Source organism: Natrix helvetica (assembly GCF_964273705.1).
Source record: "Natrix helvetica genome assembly, chromosome: 16".
NCBI lineage: Eukaryota > Metazoa > Chordata > Lepidosauria > Squamata > Natricidae > Natrix > Natrix helvetica.
Window position 1 is genome coordinate 5,991,733 of NC_138563.1, and position 24,851 is coordinate 6,016,583.

A 24,851-nucleotide genomic window follows, 5' to 3' on the forward strand; every position below is an offset into this window, starting at 1 on the left:
CACGGGTTAATTGTTCTCACAGTCAATAAATTCCTCCTTAGTTCTACGTTTCCTCTCTCCTCTCTCCAATCTCCACCCATTGCTTCTTGTCCTGCCTTCAGGTGCTTTAGACAACAGGTTGAACCCCCCCCCCTATTTTGTGGCAGCCCCTCAAACATTCAAACACTGCTCTCCCGTCCCCCCCTGGTCCACCTTTTCATTAGCCAAGACGTGCCTTAAATCCAGGTAGAAGCCAAAGGACAAAAGGAAGTGGGGGGGGGGACAGGTGAGAGATCAGATTTGACCTGATAATAAATATTTGATTTTTAAAGGGGGGGGAGGACAGGAAACCAGGTTTCCCCCCATTTTTTTTTCTTCAATGAAACTGGAGTTCAGGACGTTTTGCTTTAGGATTGCAAGCTGGCTCAGTTCCCACTGGGGAAAAGTTAGGGGATTTCCCCGTTTCGGGTGCCTTGGGTGGGATCTGAGTCACCTCCGTGAAGAATGTACCGAGGCCCTTTGGATGAGACAGATAAGTTGACACGTGCCCAGAATGAAGGAGAGGAAGTGGGGAAGGGACATCAGAGAAAGTTGTTACCCCCATCGCTTCCTTTATTCCCAAGCCCACCTGCCCCCCACTCCCCGATTTCCACTACAGGTAGTTAATCCTCGATGTACGACCACAACTGAGCCCCCAAAACTTCTGTTGTTAAGCCAGATGGTTGTGAAGCGAGGTTCGGGGGTTCGAATCCGCAGTACAGGTCTCCTGCATGAGCAGGGGGTTAGGCTAGATGACCTCCAAGGTCCCTTCCAACTCTGTTATTCTGTTCTATTCTCCATGCGATGTTATGCTATTCTGAATCCTATTCTATTCTATTCTCATATTCTATTCTATTCCTTATTCTTTTCTGGCCGCCGCCGTTAAGCAAATCCCTGCGGTCGTGAAATGAGGAACCCCATTGCAAAGCGAGTCTGGCTTTCCCCGTTGACTTTGAGGTCGCCAAAGGGGGAATCACCCGACCGCCGGGACACTGAAACCGTCGTAAAAACGAATCAGTTGCCGAGCATTTGGATTTTCATCCTGGGGATGTAGCAACGGTCCTAAGTGTGGGGAAAAAATCACTCTTTTCAGGGCGGTTGTAACTCTGAACTGGTCACTAAGTGAATTGTTGTAAGTTGGGGACGACCCTATGCAAACAACTCCATGGCGTAGAGCTGGAGCTCACAATCAGGAGGTTGTGAGTTCAATCCTAGGTAGAGGCAGATGTAGGGTCTCCTGCTAGGGCAGGGGGTTGGACTAGATGACCCCCAAGATCCCTTCCAACTCTGTCAATCTGTTATACTTTCCTCTTTTCAGCAAGAAGAGCAGCCTCTGGGCATGTGCAGAGTGTAGAGAGCACTCAAAGCCTCTTCCCCCACCCCCTCTCTTCTGAGCCTCCCCAAGCGTCCAGTTTTTGTATCCCCCCACCCCAAAAAACACCGGTGGCCAAGCCCGCACGTGCGAAGCCGGCACGAGAGGGGAATCCTTCAGGCGGCGCGCCAAACAGGAAGAAACCAGCCCATTTAAGGGCATCTGCGTCATCGTCTCGTGATTCACGGCTCGGGAGAAACCAACCGCCTCCGCTCGTAGGGGGGGACGCGTGTTGGGGGAAACCCTTCGGATTCACCTCGGGAGGGCGTGGGAAGGCGTGGAAGGGCGGCTTGTATGTAAAATAGTTTTTCCTCTCTCATGATCTGCTCGGTACGGGGTTCCCCCCTCCGGTTCGCGGGTGGGAAAGTTTAAATCCCTCCCTCGGTCCCTTTGGAGACAAGTGGAAGAGCCCGCGCCGGGAGTCCCCATTCATAAAAAAAAAAGGCCAAGGTCGCCGCCGCTTGGCTTCTTTCGGGCATCGGAGCGTCGGCGGCGGGGCTGAGGCCGGCTAGACATGTTCAAGGGTTACGGAGGAGGAAGGCCACCTCCGCCCGCAGCTCCGCGGCCACGTTTACCCGCCTTGCCCTCCGCAGTCCGCCCGGGATCTCAGCAGCAAGTAAGTTTCCCTTTGCTTTTGCTCTCTTTTGAACTCTGCACATGCTCTGGGGATTGGGGGGGGGGAGTCTGGACTCCGCGCTCCGGCTGGGATCGCGGCGGCAAGTAACTTTCCCCTGCCCCCCTCCCTCCCTCCCCCCCCCTCTCTCTCTTTTGAACTCTGCACATGCTCGTGGGGCGGGGGGGGTGGGAGTCTAGACTCCGCGGTTCGCCTGGGATCGCAGCGGCAAAAGACGTTTCCCCATTTCCCTCTTTCTTTTGAACTCTGCACATGCTCGGGGGGGGATTCTAGTCTTTGCAGTCTACCCGGGAGAGAACCGTCTTCCGAGGACTAAACTTGGGGTGCGGGAAGAGACAAGCCGCTCTTTGTGTACGCTCAGAGGCACTGGTCAGAAGGCTTCGGGGGAAACCCACTCTCAAATAGTGGATTTTGGAATATTTCAAAAATCGGGGGGGGGGGTTTAACAGTAACAGAGTTGGAAGGGAACCTTGGAGGTCATCTAGCCCAACCCCCTCCTCATGTAGGAGACCCTTTCTGTACTAGGGGTTCGAACCGCCGACCTTTCTGATCCACAAGCACAAGCTGTCAAAGTAGGGGTCAAAATTTGGATTTTTCACGTGTCTTGAAGTTGACCCATGTCAGGGAGTCCAGCTGTCAATCAAACACAGGGTGTGTTACTTAATCCTGGAACCCAGATGTTGTGGGAAAGCCCCCCCCCCCATTTTATCCGCTGTAAAAAAGGGGGTTAACTGAGATTATTTGAGATTTAAATTTGAAAGATGATCCTTCTACCTTTTGGGGCAAAGTGTGTCAAGATCCAGTTTAAAAGAGAGGGAGGGGGGCATTGATCCAGGAAAGATTTGCTTGCTGATCTGGGGGTTCAGCCAATCAAACCAGAGTCAAACCGAGGTTTGCGAAGGGGGTTCAGTTCTTTCCTTCCTACGCTGGCATAGTAGAGGAAGGAGCCAGCTTTGCAATGCCACCAAGTGAATATTTTCAATTATTTTCAATCTTAAACCTCTTCCTGCCCTAAATGGTATTTCTCAACCTTGGCGGCTGTCAGCTTGGGTGGACTTCAACTCCCAGAATGCCCTAGCCAGCATGTGGAATTCTGGGAGTTGAAGTCCACTCATCTAAAAGCCGTCACTTGAAAAAAAATTTAAAATAATAGGATTCGGTGACATTCAATGGCCTTTTTCCTATTTCATGGTTTGCTGGGAGATTTGGGAAACTTTGAGAATAATTTCCTTTTACACTCTTTTTAAAAATGCTGGGTCAGGTTGGAAAAAAACTTATTAACATTAACAGAGTTAGAAGGGACCTTGCGGGTCATCTAGTCCAACCCCCTGCCCAGGCAGGAAACCCTACATCTGCCTCTACCTAGGGTCGAACTCGCCACCCCCTCCAAATCTTACGGAGCAACAAGCTCTTCTCCTAGTCTGACCCCTCTCCCTTTCGTGCCCCATCTCTTCGAGACTTCTAGTGGCAAGGAGTTCCCTGGGCTCAAAGGCTTAACTTCCTTCCAGAGCTCGTTTTGCAGGGCAACGTGTTTTCCTGCAGCAAGGATTTTGTTCTGTGTGCGTTTGTAAGGGGGGGAAATCCTCATTTTAGCACACAACCCTGCTGAGTAATGGGTTTTTTTTTACTACACTTTTAAAAGGTTGCTTTCAAACTCCCCCTTCCCCCCAAATACCTGAGTCATCGGCTTCAGGCAACGAGGTTTGATTCCCCGTCTTGAAGGGCAGGCCATTCTTTGTGCTGCGTCATAAGTGTGAGTCATGGCCAGATTTGTCAGAACAGAGTCACCTGTCCTGCAGACAGAGCTTAAGAGTTGGCCACTCCCTTCTGGGACCCAGTTTCCAAGCGGCTGGGGAGTTTTTTTTTTCTCACCCTTTCCCTGGCTTGTGAAATCTCTCTTCTCCCCCCCCCAACCCCCCACCCCCGGGGGCATAGGTACCTGGGCCTGCCCGAGCAGGCCTACCTCGCAAGGGGATTGGGTTCCCAGCACTTTGAAGTCTGGCATTAACTCTACAGGAGCTAAGGATTTTTTTTTGATTTTTTTAATTCGTTCTGATCTGGTTTTAAAATCTCGTCTCTTTTTTTTAAGTTGACTGCCATTTGTCTGAAATGGGAGTATAGGGTCTCCTGCTTGGGCAAGGGGTTGGACTAGAAGACCTCCAAGGTCCCTTGCAGCTCTGTCTTTCTTTATTCTGACAGGGGGTCGGACTAGAAGACCTCCAAGGTCCCTTGCAGCTCTGTCCTTCTTTATTCTGACAGGGGGTTGGACTAGAAGACCTCCAAGGTCCCTTGCAGCTCTGTCTTTCTTTATTCTGATAGGGGGTTGGACTAGAAGACCTCCAAGGTCCCTTCCAGCTCTGTCATTCTGGATTCTGAAGACCTCCAGGGTCCCTTCCAGCTCTGTCATTCTGTATTCTGACGGGGGGGTTGGACTAGAAGACCTCCAAGGTCCCTTCCAGCTCTGTCATTCTGGATTCTGACAGGGGGTTGGACTAGAAGACCTCTAGGGTCCCTTTCAACTCTGTCAATCAGGATTCTGACAGGGGGTTGGACTAGAAGACCTCCAAGGTCCCTTGCAGCTCTGTCATTCTGGATTCTGACGGGGGGTTGGACTAGAAGACCTCTAAGGTCCCTTCCAACTCTGTTGTTGTTGTTGTTATTTTTATTTTATTTATTATTATTATTATTATTATTATTATTATTATTATTATTATTATTATTATTATTATTATTATGTATTCTATAAAATCCTTCTGGGGGGTTTCTTTCTTTCCCCACCTTAAAATCCAGGGTTTTAACTCCCACCCCCACCCCAAGGCTGCTTCAGCCAGCCAAGCTTTCCAGAGAAGGGCCTGTCTGCCAATGGCTTTCCTTCCTTTACCTTCAGCAAAGGTCTAGAGAGGTAGACTTCTCCTGTCCATGGAGGATCCATTTTGCCTTAGCGGGAGCAACGTCCTCTGTGAATCAGCCATTCTTCTCCCCCCCCCCCCATGGATTCTCCCTCCGTTGAGAACGGACATCTTCCTGCCCCTGTAGAGTTTGTCATATTTGACTAATTGCTGTTGTCGACAGAGGTGTGTGTGTGTGTGGCTCTAACCACTCCACTCCCTTGTCCTTCCAAGCTGGAAGCAGCTGCGAAACGGACTTGCCCTTAGCGGAGGCCAAATTAATCCCTACCCTCCCGTTGCTGAAATCCTCCGCAACCAAGCCGGAAAACATTCCTTTCCTGTTGTGTTTGCGCACAACAATTGTGGAGTCATGTAAATACCTGGTGATTGCACAACCTGGGGAAACAAAATGAGTACAAGGTCCTCATTTGGATTGGTGGATAGGAAGAGAATAGAATAGAAATAAGAATACCATGCAATACACGAGTAAAATTAATAGAATAAAATAGAAATAAGAATGAGAATACAATATTCACTGTAAGGAGTAGACTAGACTAGACTAAATAGAATAGAATATAAAATATAGAGAATAGAATAAGGGATAGGATAGAATAGAATAGAATAGAATAGAATAGAATAGAATAGAATAGAATAGAATAAGGAATAGACTAGACTAGACTAAATAGAATAGAATAGAATATAAAGAATAGAATAAGGGATAGGATAGGATAGAATAGACTAGAATAAGGAATAGACTAGATTAGAATAGAATAGAATATAAAATATAGAGAATAGAATAAGGGATAGGATAGGATAGAATAGAATAAGGAATAGACTAAACTAGACTAAATAGAATAGAATAGAATATAAAATATAGAGAATAGAATAAGGAATAGGATAGGATGGAATAGAATATAATAAGGAATAGACTAAAATAAGGAATAGACTAGACTGAATAGAATAGAATATAAAATATAGAGAATATAATAAGGGATAGGATAGGATAGAATAAAGTAAGGAATAGACTAGAATAAGGAATAGACTAGACTAGACTAAAAAGAATAGAATAAAATATAAAATATAGAGAATAGAGAATAGAATAGAATAGATTAGAATATCAGAATAAAGAATAGGATGCGATAGGATATCAAAATAAAGAATAGAATAAAATACAATAGAATAGAATAGAATAGAATAGCAGAGTTGGAAGGGATCTTGGAGGTCTTCTAGTCCAACCCCCTGTCGGAATACAGAATGACAGAGTTGGAAGGGACCTGCTGTGGAGGATGGGGCTTCTAGTCTTGTTTTGAGCCTGGACGGCATAAAACACACATTTGAAGAGGGGAGACCCCTATCCAGGTTTGGGTGAAGCAATGGCAGCTTGATGGTGGCTTGTCGGAAGGTCTCCACCCGTGTGGAAGCAGGTCAAGAGACGTGGCCTTTTTACGCCACTCAGAACGCCTCGCCCAGTGAAATGACGCCAGCACCCCACGCAAACAGCCGGGCGTGACCCACAAGCGTGCCAAGAGCCTCCAGGGCAAGGCAGAGGCTACCAGGGAACTAGGTCAGCGAGTGTACGGCAAAGGGCAAGCGGATTACACATTCTGGAACACGGAACTTTTCACCTCCGATGCACCTGATGGCTGGGGGCGCCCTCTGAACATGCGCAGAGGGCTTCCCCCTGGCCGGGGAAGATGGGAGAGGCTGATAAGATTAATTTTGAAGGATCCTGTGTTACTTCGGGCCTCCCAGGGCCTTCTTGCAAAAGTGAATTTCTCTTAGTTGGGCAACTGGGGAAATATTTATCACTCAGCCAGAAGGCAGTAGTATAATTTCCTTCCTTCCTTCCTTCCTTCCTTCCTTCCTTCCTTCCTTCCTTCCTTCCTTCCTTACTTCCTTCCTTCCTTCTTGCCTCCTTCCTCTCCCTTTCCTTCTCCTTCTACTCCCTACCTCCTTCCTTCCTTCCTCCCACCCTCCCTTCTTTCTCCTTCCTTCCTCCTCTTCCCCTTCCTCCCCTTCTTTGCTACTCCTTACTCTTCTCCTCCCTCCTTTTTCCTCTTCCTCCACCCTTCCCTTCTTCTTCTCCTCTTTCTTCCTTCTTCCTCTTCTTCCCCTTCCTCCTTCTCTTTGCTACTCCTTCCCTTTCCTCTTCCTCTCCTCTCTCCCTCCTTTCCTTCCTTCCTTCTTGTTTCTGTCTCCTACCTTTCTTTCCTCTGTCCCTCCCTCCCTTTCCCTTTCTTTTTGACTTCTTCCTCTTTCTTTTCCCGTTTTCTTCCCTCTTTCCTTCCTGTTTTCCTTTTTCTTTCCTTCCTTCCTTCCTCCTTCCCTTCTTTCCTTCCTTCCCTTCTTGTTTCTGTCTCCTCCCTTTCTTTCCTTTCTCCCACCCTTCCTTTCCTTTTCTTTTTGACTTCTTCCTCTTTCTTTTCCCCTGTTTCCTTCCTTCCTTCCTTCCTTCCTTCCTTCTTTCCTTCTTTCCTTTCCGTCCTTCCTTTCCTTCCTTCTTTCTTCCCTCCCTCCTCCCTTCTTTTCTTCCCCACTCACAGAAATTCCAGCCAGATCCCACAGCCGGGACCAGCGCAACAACTGCCCACTTTGTGCCCAACCTCAACACCATCACTACCAGCCACAATCTGCAGTGGATGGTGCAGCCGTCCCTCATGGGTGCCTCCTCGGGACTCCCTCCTTTCCCCCGGCCGTATCGCTTCCCGCACTACGCGGCTGGCATCCGTCCTGGCGTCATTCGCACTACGGGCCCAGGCCTAGTGCCCCGTAGGCGTCACTCAGAGCACGTGAGTATCCGGGAAAGCTCCACCGCAAGCATGCGATGAATATTTCATTCCTTTTATATATATATGTATATGTATATGTGTGTGTGTATATATATATATATATATGTATGTATGTATGTATGTATGTATGTATGTATGTATGTATGTATGTATATATTTATTTATATATATTTGTGTTACAACCCCTGGTATGCCTAAATATGGGAGGAAGGTCACTACTCCCTCTTTCTGTCCTTTCGGCTCATCACAGAAGACCATGCAGGCAGAAAACCATATTTTTATTTTTTTTAATGTTGCCTTTTTATATTTGTGTTGTATTTGTACTGATAAATAAATACCTATTTCCCTGGCTCAACTGATAAGGAGGCGATCCTGTGGCTTAGTGGCTAAGACTCCTGCCTGAGATATATAACAGCCCAGGTTCAAATCCCAGTAAGGGTATGGCTAGCTGATGAGAGTTAAATAGCTCGAAATAGATCTATACTAGTCTCCCTTTATTTATTTATCAGTACAAATACAACACACACACAAACACACACACACATATATATCTCCTTACAGCCCCTTGTGTGGCACTTCAATTTGCACACTTGTGTCAAAAAAGAATTTTAAAAAAGAAAAAAAGTTTGGAGAGGAGAAAAAAAAAGTGGGGAAAAATAAATAAACCCAGGACAAATCCAAATCCTCTTGGATTTTTCCTGGTGTTTTGCACCCCCTGCTGGCCATTCGGTGACATCACCATCCAAGGCCCCAAACCAACCACAACTGGAATAACAGGGATGGAAGGGAGCTTGGAGGCCATCTAGCCCAACCCCCTGCTCAAGCGGGAAGCGCTATATACCATTTCAGACCAATGGCTGTCCAACCGATGGATCGCTGACCTATGGACCACTCTCATTTTGGCTCTGTTTCAATCCTGCGTCCTTTAAATTCAAGTCTCTGCAGGCTGGGGAACAGGGACGATGGGAGATGTAGTCCAATCCTGAAAGTTGGAAAAAGTTTTTTAAAAAACGAACACCCAAAATTGCATTCGTGGTCTCCCTTTCTTATATAACACCATAATCTTGGTTTGCGGTCTGGAAGCTCAGTCTAGGATCAACCAGAATTGGTCTTAAGAACGGTTTTGAAAAATTGGGGTGTAACCCCCCCACAAAAAAATACTCCTCAACTTACAAGCACAGTTAGGATCAGATTTTGCGCTGCTAAGCAAGGCAGTTGTTAAGCGAGCCGCACCCAATTTTAGGACCTTTTTGTGACACCGCTGTTCAGCGAATCACTGCAGTTGTTAAATGAACCACGGTCGTTAAGTGAATCTGGCTTGCTTGCTTGTCAGGAGGTCGCAAAAGGGGACTACATGACCCCGGGATGCTGCGACTGTCATAAATATGAGCCAGTGGCCAAGCATCCGCAGTGGTCAAGTGCGAGGAACGGTTGTAAGTCACTTTCAGGGCCGTTCTAAGTTTGAACAGTCGCTAAATGAACGTAAGTTGTAGGTTGAGGACTACCTGTATCTTGGTTTCTTGGAGGGGGGTGTGTGTGTGTGTGTGTGTGTTGCATGCAGGGTTGTGTTGTGCTTTGTGCTGTGGTGGAAACGGTCGGTTTGTGGTTGTGTAGTTGTGAACTCCGGACTCTCCTTTGCAGCTGACTCCGGAAGAGGACGAGCGACGGCGATTACGGAGGGAACGCAACAAACTGGCAGCCGCCAAATGCCGCAATCGGCGCAAAGAGCTGACCGACACATTGCAAGCGGTACGTTCGAGGCAACATTTAAGGGCATTCGCACAGCGGTCTGCAACGGGCACAGTGGGGGTCAGTCTGGATGACCTCTGATGACGTCCTTTCCGGGCCTTGCAACCTGTGCTTACAAAGGATAGGTGGGGGTCGTTCCAGTGAAGGGTTTTGTTTTCATATGGGGGATTTGGGGAAGGGGGCCCTGAGTCAGTTCCTGGGGTTGGGTGGGGGCTGGTATAATTCTGGTTTGTAGTCCCGGGTTTGCGAAACGGGCTCCTTTGGTAACCAGGTTAATCAGGACAGGCAACAAATGAGCAGTAGCCATTCTTCTTGTGAATGTCGCCTTCCTTCCAATGGCACCCTAACCCTAAACTCTAAACTAAGTAATCTGAACCTAAAAAATAATATAGGGTGTCCTGCCTGAGCAGGGGGTTGGACTAGAAGACCTTCAAGGTCCCTCCCAGCTCTATTCTATTCTATTCTATTCTATTCTATTTCTATCCTACTCTATTTCTATTCTATTCTTTCTATTGAATTCTATTCTATTTCATTTCTATTCTATTCCTATTCTATTTCTATTCTATTTCTATTCTATTTCTATTCTATTTCTATTCTATTCTATTTTTATCAAATTCTCTATTCCATATTCTCCTATTCTATTCTATTTCTATTCTATTTCTATTCTATTTCTATTCTATTTCTATTCTATTTCTATTCTATTTCTATTCTATTTCTATTCTATTCTATCTCCATCGAATTCTATTTTATTCTATTTCTATTCTATTCTATCTCTATCGAATTCTATCCTATTCTATCCTATTTCTATTCTATTCTATTTCTATTGAATTCTATTCTATTTCTATTCTATTCTATTTCTATTCTATTCTACTCTATTTCTATTGAATTCTGTTCTATTCTATTGAATTCTACTTCTATTCTATTCCATATTCTCTATTCTATTTTTTTTTCCTATTCTATATTATTTCCTCTATTCTATTCCATTCTAATTTTACTATCGTATTGTTTTCTTATTCTCCATCGTACCTTTGAAAACACTCAATGAAGTCCAACAATACAGGTACATCCCGGTCCAACAATTATCCGGCCTATTTTTTTTTTTTCAAATCTCTTCGCTAGGAAGCCCCCCGCCCCCCCAACCTCCCCAAAACGTCAAAAAGGATCTGATCTCCTTCCGGATTCAAATCTAAGCCCCTTCCCCTCTTTTCTTTATCCTCCCCCTCCCCAGGAAACGGACCAGCTGGAAGCTGAGCAATCAGTTCTCCGGAAAGAAATTGCCGAATTACAGAAACAGAAAGATCGTTTGGAGTTAGTTCTGGAAGCCCATCATCCTGTCTGCAAGATCCTGGAAGAATCCTCCGGAGAAGAGGAGGGGGGCTGCTACCGCCGCCCGGTTGAACCGCCGGAGAAGCACGAGTCACCCCCAGGGCCCCAGCGTGGCTCTCGCCGGGCGGCCCCGGTTCCCCCTACCATCACCCTGCCTCCCAGCGGCCTGCTGGAGCCCGAGTCCCTGCATACCCCTACCCTCATGTCCACCCCATCATTCACCCCCTTCACCCCCAGCCTGGTCTTCACCTACCCAGCGCCGGGGGACCCCGACGGGCCCTCGGGGTCTGGCTTCCCCTCCGAGCCCTGCTCCTCCGCCCACCGAAGGAGCAGCAGTGGAGACCACTCCTCAGATTCCCTCAATTCCCCCACTTTGCTGGCACTTTGAGGAAACGGCCTCGGATGGGCTGTCTCGAACCTTGTCCCCGTTTTGGGGACGGGGGGGGGGGGCTTGTCAAAGGATTAACCGTCCTTCCTGGCTACGCCCAATTCCCTTTGGATTCCCTTTGTGACCCCGGTTTCCAACCGAAGTTACAGGACTCCTGCTTTCCCCGCCCAGACGCAGGCATCGGGTTTCTAGTCCTCAAGACCAGCCAGGAGCCTCTTTTTCCTTTGGTCTGGAAAAGCCCCGCATTCCAACCAGGGTTGTGTTCTTTCGCGAAACACTAAAATATCTCTTCCTGTTGCCCTTGCCCTCGCCTTTATGCGGGCCAAGTGGCTAGTCCTCAAGACTGACCTTTTTTTTTTCTTTTGACATCCTCTTTCTGGAAAACAAGCGGGAGTTTTTGGGTCCTTCAATCATGTTCAAGAAACAAACAAAAAAAATGCACCGTTTTAAAGTCGTTTTTCACTTTAAATGTCCTGTATTTTTTAAACCAAGAAGAGAAATTTAAGACGAATATAGATTTATTTTTCTACGATGACCGCCGGAATGATGTGGGACGTAGATTGTCCAGAACTGAAGCTGGTTGGATATACTGTATATTGTTGTAAACATACACATTTTTTTTCCTTTTTTTCCCCTGACACCTCATGAAAGTTACCTTACAAGGGAAGTTTAGACAAAGCTGTGATGGTTTTGTGCCGTTTTAGATGCTGCTGGTTGATTTTTGATATATTGTCATTTTTTTGGTGTCTTCAAACCTCATGGGACTTAATCGGCGTTTAGGGGGACATTTAAATATAAATAAAGAACGGCAAGCACAGAACTTACCATCAGAGATCAGCGAGGGATAAATTTATCTATTTTTTATTATGTAAACTTTGTTTTTTTTTTTAAACATATGTTGAAAACCTGCAGTAATTCACAGGGCTGGAAACAATCCCAGATGTGTTGTTTTAGATAGGTTGGGTATTCTCCCCCTCCCCCCACCTCTTTTGGCTTACTTTTTCTTGAAAATAAACCAAACATTGCTGCTAGACCTCATGAACTCTGTTGGTTTGGCCAGGAATACTATCTTAAGCGTAGGAGAATCGTTTTGGAAAATGGAAAGATGTAAAGATTCCACGGAGAATTGCATCTAAAAATGATAGCTTTCAACTTATGACCGCCGTCTCCATGGCTAAGGAAGGCAGCGGTTAAGTAAGTCACACCCGATGTGGTTGCTAAGCCAATCGTTGCCATTGTTATATGAATCATGCGGTCATTAAGCGAGTCCAGCTTCCCCGTTGATTTCGCTGGTGAAAAAACGGCCAGGAAATGAATTAAATTGAACTTTAATATGGCCAAGTGCGATTCGACACACAAGGAATTCCCCGGCGATCCTGTGACTCTGGAAACGCTGCAACCATCATAAACACACGCCAATTGCGCCAAGCACTTGAATTCAGATCACGGGACGACGGGGGCATTGCCACGGTCGTTAACTACGAGGACCAGTCCATCGGTCCCTCTTTTCAGGGCCGTCGTAGCTTCGAAGACTTGCCCAAAGGATGGCTGCAAACTGAAGACTATCCCATTAACCGCAAAGTCCAATCCGATCGGTGCTTTGCCTCTGCCGATTTGCGCCTAAAACCTCATGAGGACTAGCTGCCCGCAGAGCTGACTGCCGTAAATTGGTGACACTTTAATGCCCAATCAGGCTGAACAATATTCCGTCCTGTGTAATCCGTTTCAAAAGGAAATTTCAAACGGACCAGAGAAGCAAAAACAAAAAAACAAGCCTTTCGACTCATTTGTCCACGATAGAAATGATCTTTTTCCAAGGAAAATCACAGCCAGGAACCAATGCCGTAATTCCAACTGAGTCGAAAACTTTTGTTAAGTTCTAGCATTGCCAAAAAAAAAAAAAGCATGTTTCCCATCACTTTCACGCCTTTTTCCCTGTCTGTGTTGGGAGGCCTTCTCCTTTTTTTTTAAATAAAAAAAAAATCTGCGCAAGGAACTTTGGGATTAAATGTTTATTTGGAAAAATGGGACTCATTAAAAACAAACACTATTGCAGCAGGAGTGTGTGTGTGTGTGGTTTTTGTGTCTCTGTGGGTGTGAGCTTTTTCAGCTCGGGGCGATCAAGCAAAGAGTGGATTTCTTGTGGGGGTGGCCAGCCAAGGAAACAAAGTGATGGATAAAAGCCAGACATTTTGCAGAAACTTTTTCAAAAAATTTATCCGCTCAAGGTTCCCTGTTTCTGGCCGCATTCGCACAACCAGTTTTCCCGAGTAGCTAGAAAATACGACTTAGTTCTAACTAACGAATGCTCTGTCCTACACATTGGCAATAAAAATATAAGCTGGGAAGATACGACCTGGTAGACTCACTCTGTCAAGGACCTAAGAGTACTCATCTCAAATTATCTAAGCCCCAGAGCTCACTGTAACAGCATTGCCCAAAAGGCAAGAAGAGTTGTTAACCTAATTTTGCAAAGCTTCTTCTCCAGTAACCTTGTATTGCTAACTAGGGCATACAAAACCTTTGCCAGACCAATCCTCGAATACAGCTCGTCTGCCTGGAATCCACACTGTATATCGGACATTAATACAATCGAGCGAGTCCAGAGGTATTTGACGAGAAGAGTCCTCCACTCCTCTGCTCACCGTAGAATCCTTTATGCCACCAGGCTCCAAATTTTTGGGCTTGGACAATCTGGAATTAAGCCACCTGCAATCTGACCTAAGCACAGTACACAAAATTGTCTGCTACAACATCCTACCTGTCAATGACTACTTCAGCTCCAACCTCAATAACACACGGGCAAACAATCGATACAAACTCAAGGTAAACTGCTCCAAACTTAACTGCAGAAAATACAACTTCAGCCACAGAGTGGTCAACGCCTGGAATGCTGTACCCGACTCCGTTGTTACATCCTCAAACCCCCCACAGCTTCAACCTCAAACTGTCCACCGTGGACCTCACCCCATTCCTAAGAGGTCCGTAAAGGGGCCGTGCATAAGCCCACCAGCGTGTTTAACGTCCTACTGTCCCCATTTATTTGTCCCCATTTCTTTCGTTCATGTCCATGTTTCTATTGATACTTCTTCTTCCCTCCATGGTTGACAAACTGAAGAAATCAAATAAATAATAGTTCAGATTTGGGGGCGAGAATCCAACCCGCTGGCCTACATTACAATTTGCGTGTTGTTTTGCAAAGCCAGGAAATGATGATCCCCGGGTCGAACAGGTTGTGTGAATGTGGACTCTCACAGGTCGAGGGGAAAAAAACACACACACACAAGCACACTTTCTGCTGCCTTTAATCTGCCTCTTTCTCCTTTCCCAACTCAGATTAACCGTTTTCATTTTGATCTAACTACGTCAGGAATCCCAAAAGGCCGACCAAGGAATCTCTCCATCCGGTCACGTGGACGGTAAAAATTTCCTTTATCCAAAACTAGGATCCGGCCACCTGTTTCCTGGCTGGGAGACCCTTTGTCTCCATCCAGGCTGGGCAGGAAGTGCCAGGAAGGTCTCTTTGTGGCCCCGTTCAGTTGTGATTTTGCAAACAGCCGTGGTTCCTGCTTTTGCCATCCTCCAGAGCAGGGGTCACCAACTTTTCGGACCTCGGGGACCACTAAATTCATAATTTTAAATACCGCGGACCACTAATGTGATCTGCCTAATGACCGGCTGGGTGGGCGTGGCTAGGTGGTTATGTGACTGGGTGGGCGTGGCCAATTCGATGTCACTCACATTGAGGGGCACCTCATCGTCCTTTACTCGGCTCTCCCCTCCCAGCCACTCCTCACCTGCCCACCTGGGCTCCTTAGGGCCCCAACAGGAAGCCGTTGCTGGAGCTAAGCAGCCACCAGGAGAAAGAGTTGGCAAAACAGCTCAGTTCAAATTGGATCTGACCAAGAAGGAGGTTCAGTAGAGGCACCTCACTGAGGACTACCAGCATGGGCTTTCCAAGCAGAGGGAAGACCTGCGGGACTGCAAGGCCAGGTCCCGGCGCCTGGAGGCTCAGCGGGCTGAGATGGTCAGCCAGTTCCAGGCTGTGATGCAGTCCCACTGGAACGAGGCCCTCCGGCTCTTCCCCACCAGCGGCGCTTCCCTCCAGCCTTCGCCCAAAGCCCCCCATAAGGAGACCAAAGCAGACCCCAAGTCGGAATTTCTGCCCCCCTCCGACCCCCACAAAAAGACCCCAAAGGGGGAGACTCTCTGCAGCAACACAAGCGTCCATTGCACGTATCCGTCCCAGGGGCCATAGTTTGAGGACCCCTGATTTGGGTGGACCACCAAATATTTTCTCCACAGACCAGCAGTTGGTGACCGCTGCTCAGATGCCGAATGACACATCTTGGGCTGAACCCAAAAAGATTCTGAACAAAGCAGGACGGTTGGCTTTGCCTTGGGCTGTTGTGTATGTGAAGCTCTTCAGTTTGCTGGCAGCTTTCCACCCACTCGTAAACCCTCAACAGTGTTGTGTTCGTTAAACGGGGGACGCCCAAACCGAACCCCTATTTCGATTCGTACCGGCTAAAAATGAAGTGGGAAAGGGACCTTAAGGTTCCTCTCGCACATATGTGTTAGTTGTTCCCGACTCTAGGGGGCGGTGCTCTTCTCCATTTCAAAGCCGTAGTCATGTGGCCGGCATCTGGAAGATATGGGGAAACCTACCTGGCCCATAGAATTGCCAGGCGTCGGATACAACTGAATGGATAACATCTCCTCCTCCTCCTCTTAAATCTGCCAAAGTTGGACAGGTGTGGTGCAGGGTCTCCTGCTTGAGCAGGGGTTGGACTAGAAGACCTCCAAGGTCTCTTCCAACCCTGTTCTTCGCTTGGAATAACAGAGTTGGAAGGGACTTCTAGTCCAACCTCCTGCTCAAGCAGGAGACCCCACACCATTTCAGACCAATAGCCGTCCAATCTCTTCTTAAAAACCTCCAGTGTTGGAGCATTCACAACTCCTGGTGGCAAGCTGTTCCACCGATTAATAGTCAAGGGATTTCTCCTTAATTCCAAGCTTCTCTCCTGCCTTTTCCTGCCTTCTGGTGCTTTGGAGAATAGTTTGACCCTCCCCTCTTCTTTGGGGCAGCCCTCAAATATTGGAAGATGCTCTCATGTCCCCCCTAGTCCTTCTTTTCATCAAACTAGACATACCCAGTTCCTGCAACTTTTTAATATGTTTTATTTTCCAGTCCCCTCATCATCTTTGTTGCTCTTCTCTGCACTCTTTCTAGAGTCTCCACATCTTTTTTTTTTATATTGTGGCGACCAAAACTGGATGCTGTATTCCAGGTGGGGCCTTACCAAGAGATATTAAACACTTACAAAAATACAAGAATACAATAGCAGAGTTGGAAGGGACCTTGGAGGTCTTCTAGTCCAACCCCCTGCCTAGGCAGGAAACCCTATACCGTTTCAGACAAATGGCTATCCAACATCTTCTTAAAGACTTCCAGTGTTGGGGCATTCACAACTTCTGGAGGCAACTTCTGTTCCACTGATTAATTGTTCTCACTGTCAGGAAATTTCTCCTCAGTTCTAAGTTGCTTCTCTCCTTGATTAGTTTCCACCCATTGCTTCTTGTCCTGCCCTCAGGTGCCTTGAAGAATAGCTTGACTTCCTCTTCTTTGGGGCAGCCCCTGAGATATTGGAAGACTGCTATCATGTCTCCCCTGGTCCTTCTTTGCATTAAACTAGACATACCCAGTTCCTGCAACCGTTCTTCATATGTTTTAGCCTCCAGTCCCCTAATCCTCTTGGTTGCTCTTCTCTGCACTCTTGCTAGAGTCTCCGCATCTTTTTTTACATCATGGGGACCAGAACTGAATGCCGTATTCCAAGTGTGGCCTTACCAAGGCCTTATAAAGTGATATTAACACTTCACATGATCTTTATTCTATCCCTCTGTTGACACAGCCTAGAATTTTGTTGGCTTTTTCGGCAGCTCACTAGGACTCCAAGACCCATCTCCAAGTTACCGCCGCTGAGCCAAGTACCACCTCTCCTATACTGTACCTGTGCATTTGGCTTTTTTCTTGTCTAAATGCTACGATCCCCATTATCTGCGACCCATTCCAGGGGGAATAATGCAAATCCAGCCTCAAATAAATTCTCCCTTCCAACTGATCAGTTTTTAAGAGATTTATTAACATTCTCAGTTTTCAAGAGGAAGAATTGCGACCTTCCTTTGTTTGGTTTTTTTCCCCAAAAAAGATTATTTAAGGGGCCTCTTTTTCCTTTGTCCGAGCTCGGGATTCCAGGCGTTATCAATCCAACCAGATGTTGTTTCCTCTTGAAAATAAAATAAATCCTGCCACTCAGCTTCGCTCGCGGCTTGTGGGGGGGGGGGAATTGGCAATACAACAAGAGGAATTTTGGCAATCGGCCTTTTTCAACATATTATTTAATTTCGGTTTTAAAAGGACAAAAAAACCAACCCACTCAGGCCTCTTTTCGGGACACCAACGTTCTGTGATTACAGGCAGTCCTGGGCTCATTTAGTGACGACGGCACTGAACAAAGTGACTTACGATCGTATTTCACACTTATAACCATTGCAGCATCTCCGTGGATACGGGGTCAACATTCAGAGCCTTGGTAACAGACTCATATTTACGACGGTTGCCGGGAGGGAGTCATGTGAAAGGGAGGGGGGGATGTCACTCAGCATCTGCAACCAGAATAATAAACCCCATACCATCGTCTGCATTAAAAAAATTCCATTTTGGCACACGAACCAAGTGGCAAGGAGTTCCTCAGACCACCCTCCTTTAAAGCTCCACCTTTGGGGTTACCAAAGCTGGATTATTATTATTTTTTTTGAAATATTGCTCATCGGAAAGAAAGAAAAAGGGTGGGGACCCACGCATATATTCTATCGAAATTCAAAGCCCACCCTACTCCTTCCTTAGGTTTCCCTGGGTAGAAGGGGCATGGAAAACAAGGAAGATTTGAAACGCTAGCGATCAGAACTCAGTGCAGCGATCCATTTCGGCTTAAGAGAAGGCCCAGCCACCCACGGTGCTGCGCCCAAATTCTTAAAACTGGGGGCATCTTTGCATCACAAAAGGCACCCATAAAATTCCCATTTTCCCCCACCCCGTTTGACGTTCAAACCTCGGCATGGCTCAAATCTTTAAGCCACGGAATTACATTTTGAAATAGTTTTGGCAATTTTTGTGCCCCCCAGTACGGGATCTCAGTAGGTGGGTGGATGGAGAAGCGGAGTTTATCCTTCCCCACACAACAACGCACCCCAAATTTGTACTTCCTGCCCCCCCAAGCTCTGCGCAAGGTGCTGTCACTCAACACGGCTGCAGTTTTGATCACATTTGGCACCCCATGTTTCCGTCGCTTAATCCGTTGTTTTATGTATGATCCCATCGTCTCGTAATCAAAAAAATAATAATAATCAGAACAAATTCAGTCGCCTTTAAAAAGTCCTTTTTGGAGTCCGGGATCTCTTTGCGGGGTTCCTGGGATCTTGTTCTTGCGGGAATTAAAACGGGGAAATCAAAAAACGGCAGGGAGAATTGTCCCAAGGGAATCGGACACCCCTTTCCCCCCCCCTCCACCAATCCTGTCCAAATTCAGGAAAAAACTACATTCGTGAATCGCCCAATTCGGGACAGCGAGAATAAAACTACAAAACAGTGTTTCCTTCCTTTGCAAACCTCTCCCCCAAATTCGCAAGCTTCTTCGTCGTCGGATGTCGAGCTCGTTTTTCCCTGCAGGAAAAATGCAGAGTGCAGGCCGATTTCTCCTCGTTGGTTTCGCCTTCCCCCCCCCCGCCCCAACAACCGCCCTGCAGGGTAGGCCACCCAGAGGACGTGCAACAGCATTTCTGATCTCGATGGAGGAAGTCGGGAAAGGCGTGGCGGATTGGTGGGGGGGAGGCAAAAGGCCACTACCAGGCCACGTTTAAGCCAAGGGGTGCTTTTCCAAAGACTCCTGCGAGACCCCAAACCTTGCTACTTTTCTTCTTCCAAGGGGATTTATCCACCAAAATTCCTCCTGTAGATGAGTGAAAGGAGGACTGATTTTCTTCTCTGCTTTTTCTGTCCAGCCGCCTTTACCCCATCCAAGCGCGGGTTCGAATGATCCCCAGATCATTTGAATGATCCCTTTTTTTTGGGGGGGGGGGGAGATCAGAAACTCTAGAGGTTAACCATCCTGCGGGTGCCAGCATCCCCAAACGGCCTTGCTATGCTACGCCTTCTACATTAAAAAATAATCCCTGCCCAGGAGTCCTGTGTGATCCAGAAGCTGGCTGCGTTGGCAGCAATTCCGCCTTGGGATGGGAATTAAATACGGGGCAAGGGGGGGTTGGTGGGTTGGTTGGATGCCTCCCCCCCCCTCATCTCCTGCCTCCCATCCTTCTTCCTCTGCTTCTTCCCACGCTCCATCCAGGCTGCCATCCGTCCGGGGCAGCCCCAGCTTCACTCGTCGGGCGAGCAAGAAGGATGAGGCTGATCGGGGCTGCCGACGCTGCCGGTGCTGGAGCTGCCGTCGCCCAGATCGCGAGGTCCGCAAGGCAGGCTGAGTTCCGACGACCCTCCTCCCGGGCTGGGGCTGGCATCGGGCCGGGCGGCGTTGGCAGAGGAGGAGGAGGAAGAAGAGGCGGCGGAGGCGGCGCAGTCCTCCAGGGCCAAGCAGAGCTCCTTCAGCTCCAGGTTATCCTGCGCCAGCCTCTCCTGCAGCCCTTCCAAGCCCGCCAGCTTACGGAGACAACCGGCCACCTCGTCGCGGAGCCCCTGCGCCGCCTGGTGCCCGAAGAGCTGCCAGTGGCGGGCCAGGCGCTTGGCTTTCAGGCGGTCCTCGTCCAGGAAGCAGCAGAGGTCGCGGAGCTCCCGGTTCTCGCCCTGCAGCCGCCCGTTGACGGCTTTGAGCTCGCGGATCTCGCGCAGGTGCTCCTGGAGCTGCCGGTTGACGCCCTGGATCAGCCGGCCCCGTTGCACCAGCGCCGCCAGCTTCTCTGCCTCCTCCCGCCGCAGCCGCCGCACTAGCTCTTCCTTGCTGCAGCCGGACAGGTCCTCCGCCTCCTCCTCCTCCTGGGCAGCGGCGGCGGCATCGGAGGACGGAGGAGGCGGCGGGGCAGCCGGGAGCATCGCTGGGCTTCAGCCCCGGCCGGTGCAAAGCGGAGGGGAAGCCGAGCGCTCAGCCCGCCCGCCGGGCAGCGGCATCTTTGCAAGGCGGCGCGGGCGGAGGAGCCTCGGGATCTCTCGCCAGCCGCCTCCTCCTCCGGCACCGGGCGCTGCGCCTCCGCCGGCCACAGGCAGGTGCAGCGGAGGGAGAAGGGCGCCTGCGCGGCGGAGGAGGGGGGAGGAAGGAGGAGGGGCTGGGGGTTTGGGGGATTTGGGGGGGGGAAGGATGCCCTGTCGGTGGAAAGTGGGTGGGTGGGTGGGGGAGAGAGGCTGGGAGAGGGGGAGGACGGCGGCGGCGGGGGTGACGGGGTGGGGAAGCATCGCTGGGCTTTTCCAAGCTGGGGGGAATTGGGGAGTGGGTGGGTGGGTGGGGGAAACGGAATGGCATAGCTTAGCATAGAACAGAACAGGAGGAATAGAATAGAATAAGGAAAACAATAGAATAGAATAGAAATAGGAGAACTGGGATAGGATAGGATAGAAATAGGAGAAATAGAGTAGAATAGAAGAATAGAATAGAATAGAATAGAATAGAATAGAATAGAATAATACAAGGAATAGAATAGAAATGGAAAGAATAGAATAAGGAAAAGAATAAACTAGAAATAGGAGAAATAGGATAGGATATTATAAGGAATAGAATAGAATAGAAATAGGAGAAATAAAATAGAAGCATAGAATAAAATAGAATAGAATAGAATAGAATAAGAAAACAATAGAATAGAAATAGGAGAAATAGAATAGAATAGAAGAATAGAATAGAATAAGAAAAACAATAGAATAGAATAGAAATAGGAGAAATAGAATAGAATAGAAGAATAGAATAGAATAGGAGAATAGAATAGATTATAGAATAGAATAGAATAGAATAACATAAGGAATAGAATAGAAATAGGAGAAATAGAATAGACTAGAAATAGGAGAAATAGGATAGGATATTATAAGGAATAGAATAGAATAGAAATAGGAGAAATAGGATAGAAGCATAGAATAGAATAGAATAGAATAGAATAGAATAGAATAGAATAGAATAACAGAGTTGGAAGGGACCTTGTGCCCTTTCCCCGGTTGCAATCCTGATTAAAGTTTCTCCTGCACCCACCCACTCACCCACCCACTCCGGGATCTGGGACCCCCGAGCAACCTTCTGCAGCTTGGCAAGGGGGGCGCGTGCATGCAAAGAGGGGCGGGCAGGCGGCTGGGAAAGCATCGCTGACTTCTCCAAGCCGGGGAAAATTGGGGAGTGGGTGCGTGGGTGGGTGGGAAACGGAGCTGTCTTGCGCTCTTTCCCCGGTTGCAATGCAGATTGACGGTACTCCTGCACACTCTGGGGACTGGGACCCCCTGGGACCCCCTGCCAGCCTCCAGCAGCTTGGCAAGAGCCTGGCAAATGGATTCCATCCCCCCCTCCCCCCGTGGTTTCCACGCAGGGATGCGGGGTTGGGGCAAGGGGCGTGGGTAGGTGGGAGAAAACGGAGCTGCCTTGCATGCAAAGGATGGCGGGAGGGAAAAAGCATCGCCGGGAAAATTGGGGAGTGGGTGGGTGGGAGGGAAACGGAGCTGGCTTGCAACCTTCCCCGGTTGCCATACGGATTAAGGGTTCTCCCGCACCCACCCACCCACTCCGGGGCCTGGGACCCCCTTGGCTTCCTCCCATCAGCTTGGCAAGCGGATTCCGTCCACCCCCGCCGTGGTTTCTGCGCAGGGATGCGGGGTTGGGGCAGGGGGCGTGGGTAAGGTGGAAACGGAGCCAGCTTGCACCCTTTCTCTTGGGTTGGCAGGCCGGATTAGGGGGTTCTTCTGTGCCCACCCGCCCACTCCGGGGTCTGCGCCCCTTCCGCAGACTTCTGCAGGTTGGCAAGCGGATTCCATCCTCCACCCCCTCCGTGGTTTCCGTACAGGGATGCGGGGTTGGGGCAGGGAGCGTGGGGTGGGGATGGAGTGTGGGTGTGTCATGGGGGGGGTTGTTGCCGTAGAACGCTTGCCCTGATGGGGAGTGCGAAAAGGACAATCGGAGGGTTAGGATTCCGTTTGCGATGGAAGGAAGGACTGGTAACCTTGGCCTGTTGTGGGCAAGCCAGTTTGCTTGAAGACACGGGGCACAACAGGGGGGGGACATCGAGGGGTCGTGGCTTCTGGGCTTGGGTCTCCAAAAGAGGCTGGAGAAGGGGCGAGGTTGCCACATCCTGCGGTTTGTGGCTTGGCCTGTGCAGGCTTGGGTCGTGTGAACTCTGCCAACGGGTTCAGGAAGGAGGTTGTGGGAATCAAGGCTCCAAGGAGAAGTAATTTCCTTTGCATTTTGTGGGCTCTGACTCATTGGCGCCATACTTGGCTGGCTCTCGCACTTCCTGCCTATCAACCTTTGTGTTAGGTGAGCCTTGTCTTACTTTGCGGGATTCGATCCCAGATCTTGATTTCTTAAAATCCAAGGGTTGGACCATCGCAAACCAGGTTTAGCTTGATGGGCGAGTCGGTCAGAAATAAATTTCCCCTTAAACCCAGTTTTCTATGGGTCTGTTTGGAGGGGCAATAGCAATAGCCTGTAGACTTATATACCACTTCATAGTGATTTACAGCCCTCTCTAAGCGGATTACAAAGTCAGCCTCTTGACCCCTAACAATCTGGGTCTTCATTGTACTGACCTCGGAGGAGGGAAGGCTGAGTTGACCTTGAGCCGGTCAGAATCAAACTGCTGGCAGTGGCAGAATTAGCCTGCAATGCTGCATTCAAACCACTGGGAAGGAAGGAAGGAAGGAAGGAAGGAAGGAAGGAAGGAAGGAAGGAAGGAAGGAAGATAGCAATAGCATTTAGACTTAAAAGCTTCACAGTGCTTTTTGGCCCTCTCTAAGCAGTTTACAGAGTCAACCTCTTGCCCCCAACAATCTGGGTCCTCATTTTAATGACCCTCAGAAGGATGAAAGGCTGAGTCAACCTTGAGCCGGTCAGGATCGAACTACTGGCAGTGGGCAGAATTAAGTTTGCAAAACTGCATTTTAACCATTGGGAGGGAGGGAAGGAAGGAAGGAAGGAAGGAAGGAAGGAAGGAAGGAAGGAAGGAAGGAAGGAAGGACAATAGCAGTAGCCTTAGACTTATATACCACTTTACAGTGCTTTATAGCTCTCTCTAAGCGGTTTACAGAGTCAGCCTCTTGCCCCCAACAATCCGGGTCCTCATTTTATCGACCTTGGAAGGATGGAGGGCTGAGTCAAGGTCATAAAGTGGGACAAAACTCTCTTCTCAAAGATCTTGATTAGCAACAGAAACGTTGGACTCCATTGTGGTTATGAGTCGGAGTTTTCTGCCACCCGCTGAAAACCTAAACTCTGTCCTGGGCTCCCTGGAGGTTTTGTCCGTGATCCTCCAAAATGTGGCATTGATTCTTAGCACGCCTCCAACCCTCTTTGCAAATTTCCCAATCCCCCCACCACCACCCCGCCCTGTCAGGGAAAAAGACAGATCAGCGAGATGTTTAAGCCAAGACGCCTTTCATTTGTTTTTCCTCCGGAGTTGGCAAGATTCAAAAGGATGCGAGCCAGGCCAGGAACCTTAAAAGAACGAGAGAGAGAGAAAAATCCAAATATTTTTATTTTTGACATGACTGGGGTGCCCTGCCAAGTAGAACTCGGTGTCTTCCTGGATGCTTGGTGGTTGTTTTTTTTGACAGTTCTGGTATTAAAAGGAAAACAGGGAGGATTTCCTGGATGGATGGAGTCTGCAGGCAGAGACGCTGGGGGGGCTCAAAGCAGGGAGACCCCCAATTTTCCTGCGGAAGAGAGACGGTACCAGATGGGTCTACCGGTGGAAGGCTTGGGCTGTGTTTAACATGCCCCTTCCACCCCATCAAAACCCTCAATTGATAACTAAAAGCCACACACAACCAGGTGCCGCATAAATACAGGTAGTCGTCGATTTACAAAACTCATTAATCATGTTTTTAGTCCTTAGTTCTGTTCTGTTCAATTCTATTCTATTCTTGTTATTTTCCAGTCCCATTTTAGATCTCAAAATGTGTATACTTTAAAATTTTTATTTTATATTACTCCTTCCAAAAGACAGTCTCCCTAGGGAAGCCTCCTCTGAAATGCATCGGATCACAACTCCCATAAGCCCCATCATAGGCGTATTAATATGACCCATATATGAACTATACATAGGGACGAGATTTGCGCATGCGCCGCCTTTTCCCCGCCGTAATCTTGGCTTTCATCTTTACCCCTGGCGGGGGCCGCCTGACAGGCCTTCATCAAACCCACCGCCCATGCCCAGTGGTAAAGACGGAAACCGAGAACACGGCGGGGGAGAAAAAAAAAGAAAAGAAAAGGTGGCGCATGCGGAAATCCCATCCAGGCAAGCGGCAACCCGGAAGAGATTCTGCCTGGGGTGGGTCACGTGAAAGGGCTGCAAATGGCGGCTGGTGGGATTTTTTTTTGCCTCAGGAAAGGGGAGAAATGGATGGATATCGAGGGGGGCCGTTTGGGGGGAGCGGACTTTTTGTGCGGGGGTGGGCCGCTGAACGAGCCGGGAAGAGACGGGGAGGGCTCTA

General features: G+C 48.5%; 2 protein-coding genes across 2 annotated transcripts; one reads left to right on the forward strand and one right to left on the reverse strand.

The window, feature by feature from the left end:
- The first annotated feature begins 1,829 nt into the window (after positions 1-1,829).
- FOSL1 (FOS like 1, AP-1 transcription factor subunit) lies at positions 1,830-13,131 on the forward strand. The gene is made up of 4 exons (XM_081968003.1): positions 1,830-2,006; positions 7,456-7,701; positions 9,343-9,450; positions 10,679-13,131. The coding sequence occupies exons 1-4, from the start codon at positions 1,905-1,907 to the stop codon at positions 11,162-11,164; spliced, it is 942 nt and encodes a 313-aa protein (XP_081824129.1). The 5' UTR covers positions 1,830-1,904; the 3' UTR covers positions 11,165-13,131.
- Positions 13,132-17,289: 4,158 nt separating this feature from the next.
- CCDC85B (coiled-coil domain containing 85B) lies at positions 17,290-20,436 on the reverse strand. Its single transcript, XM_081968281.1, has one exon. The coding sequence runs from the start codon at positions 20,268-20,270 to the stop codon at positions 19,602-19,604; it is 669 nt and encodes a 222-aa protein (XP_081824407.1). The 5' UTR covers positions 20,271-20,436; the 3' UTR covers positions 17,290-19,601.
- Between the last annotated feature and the right edge of the window lie 4,415 nt (positions 20,437-24,851).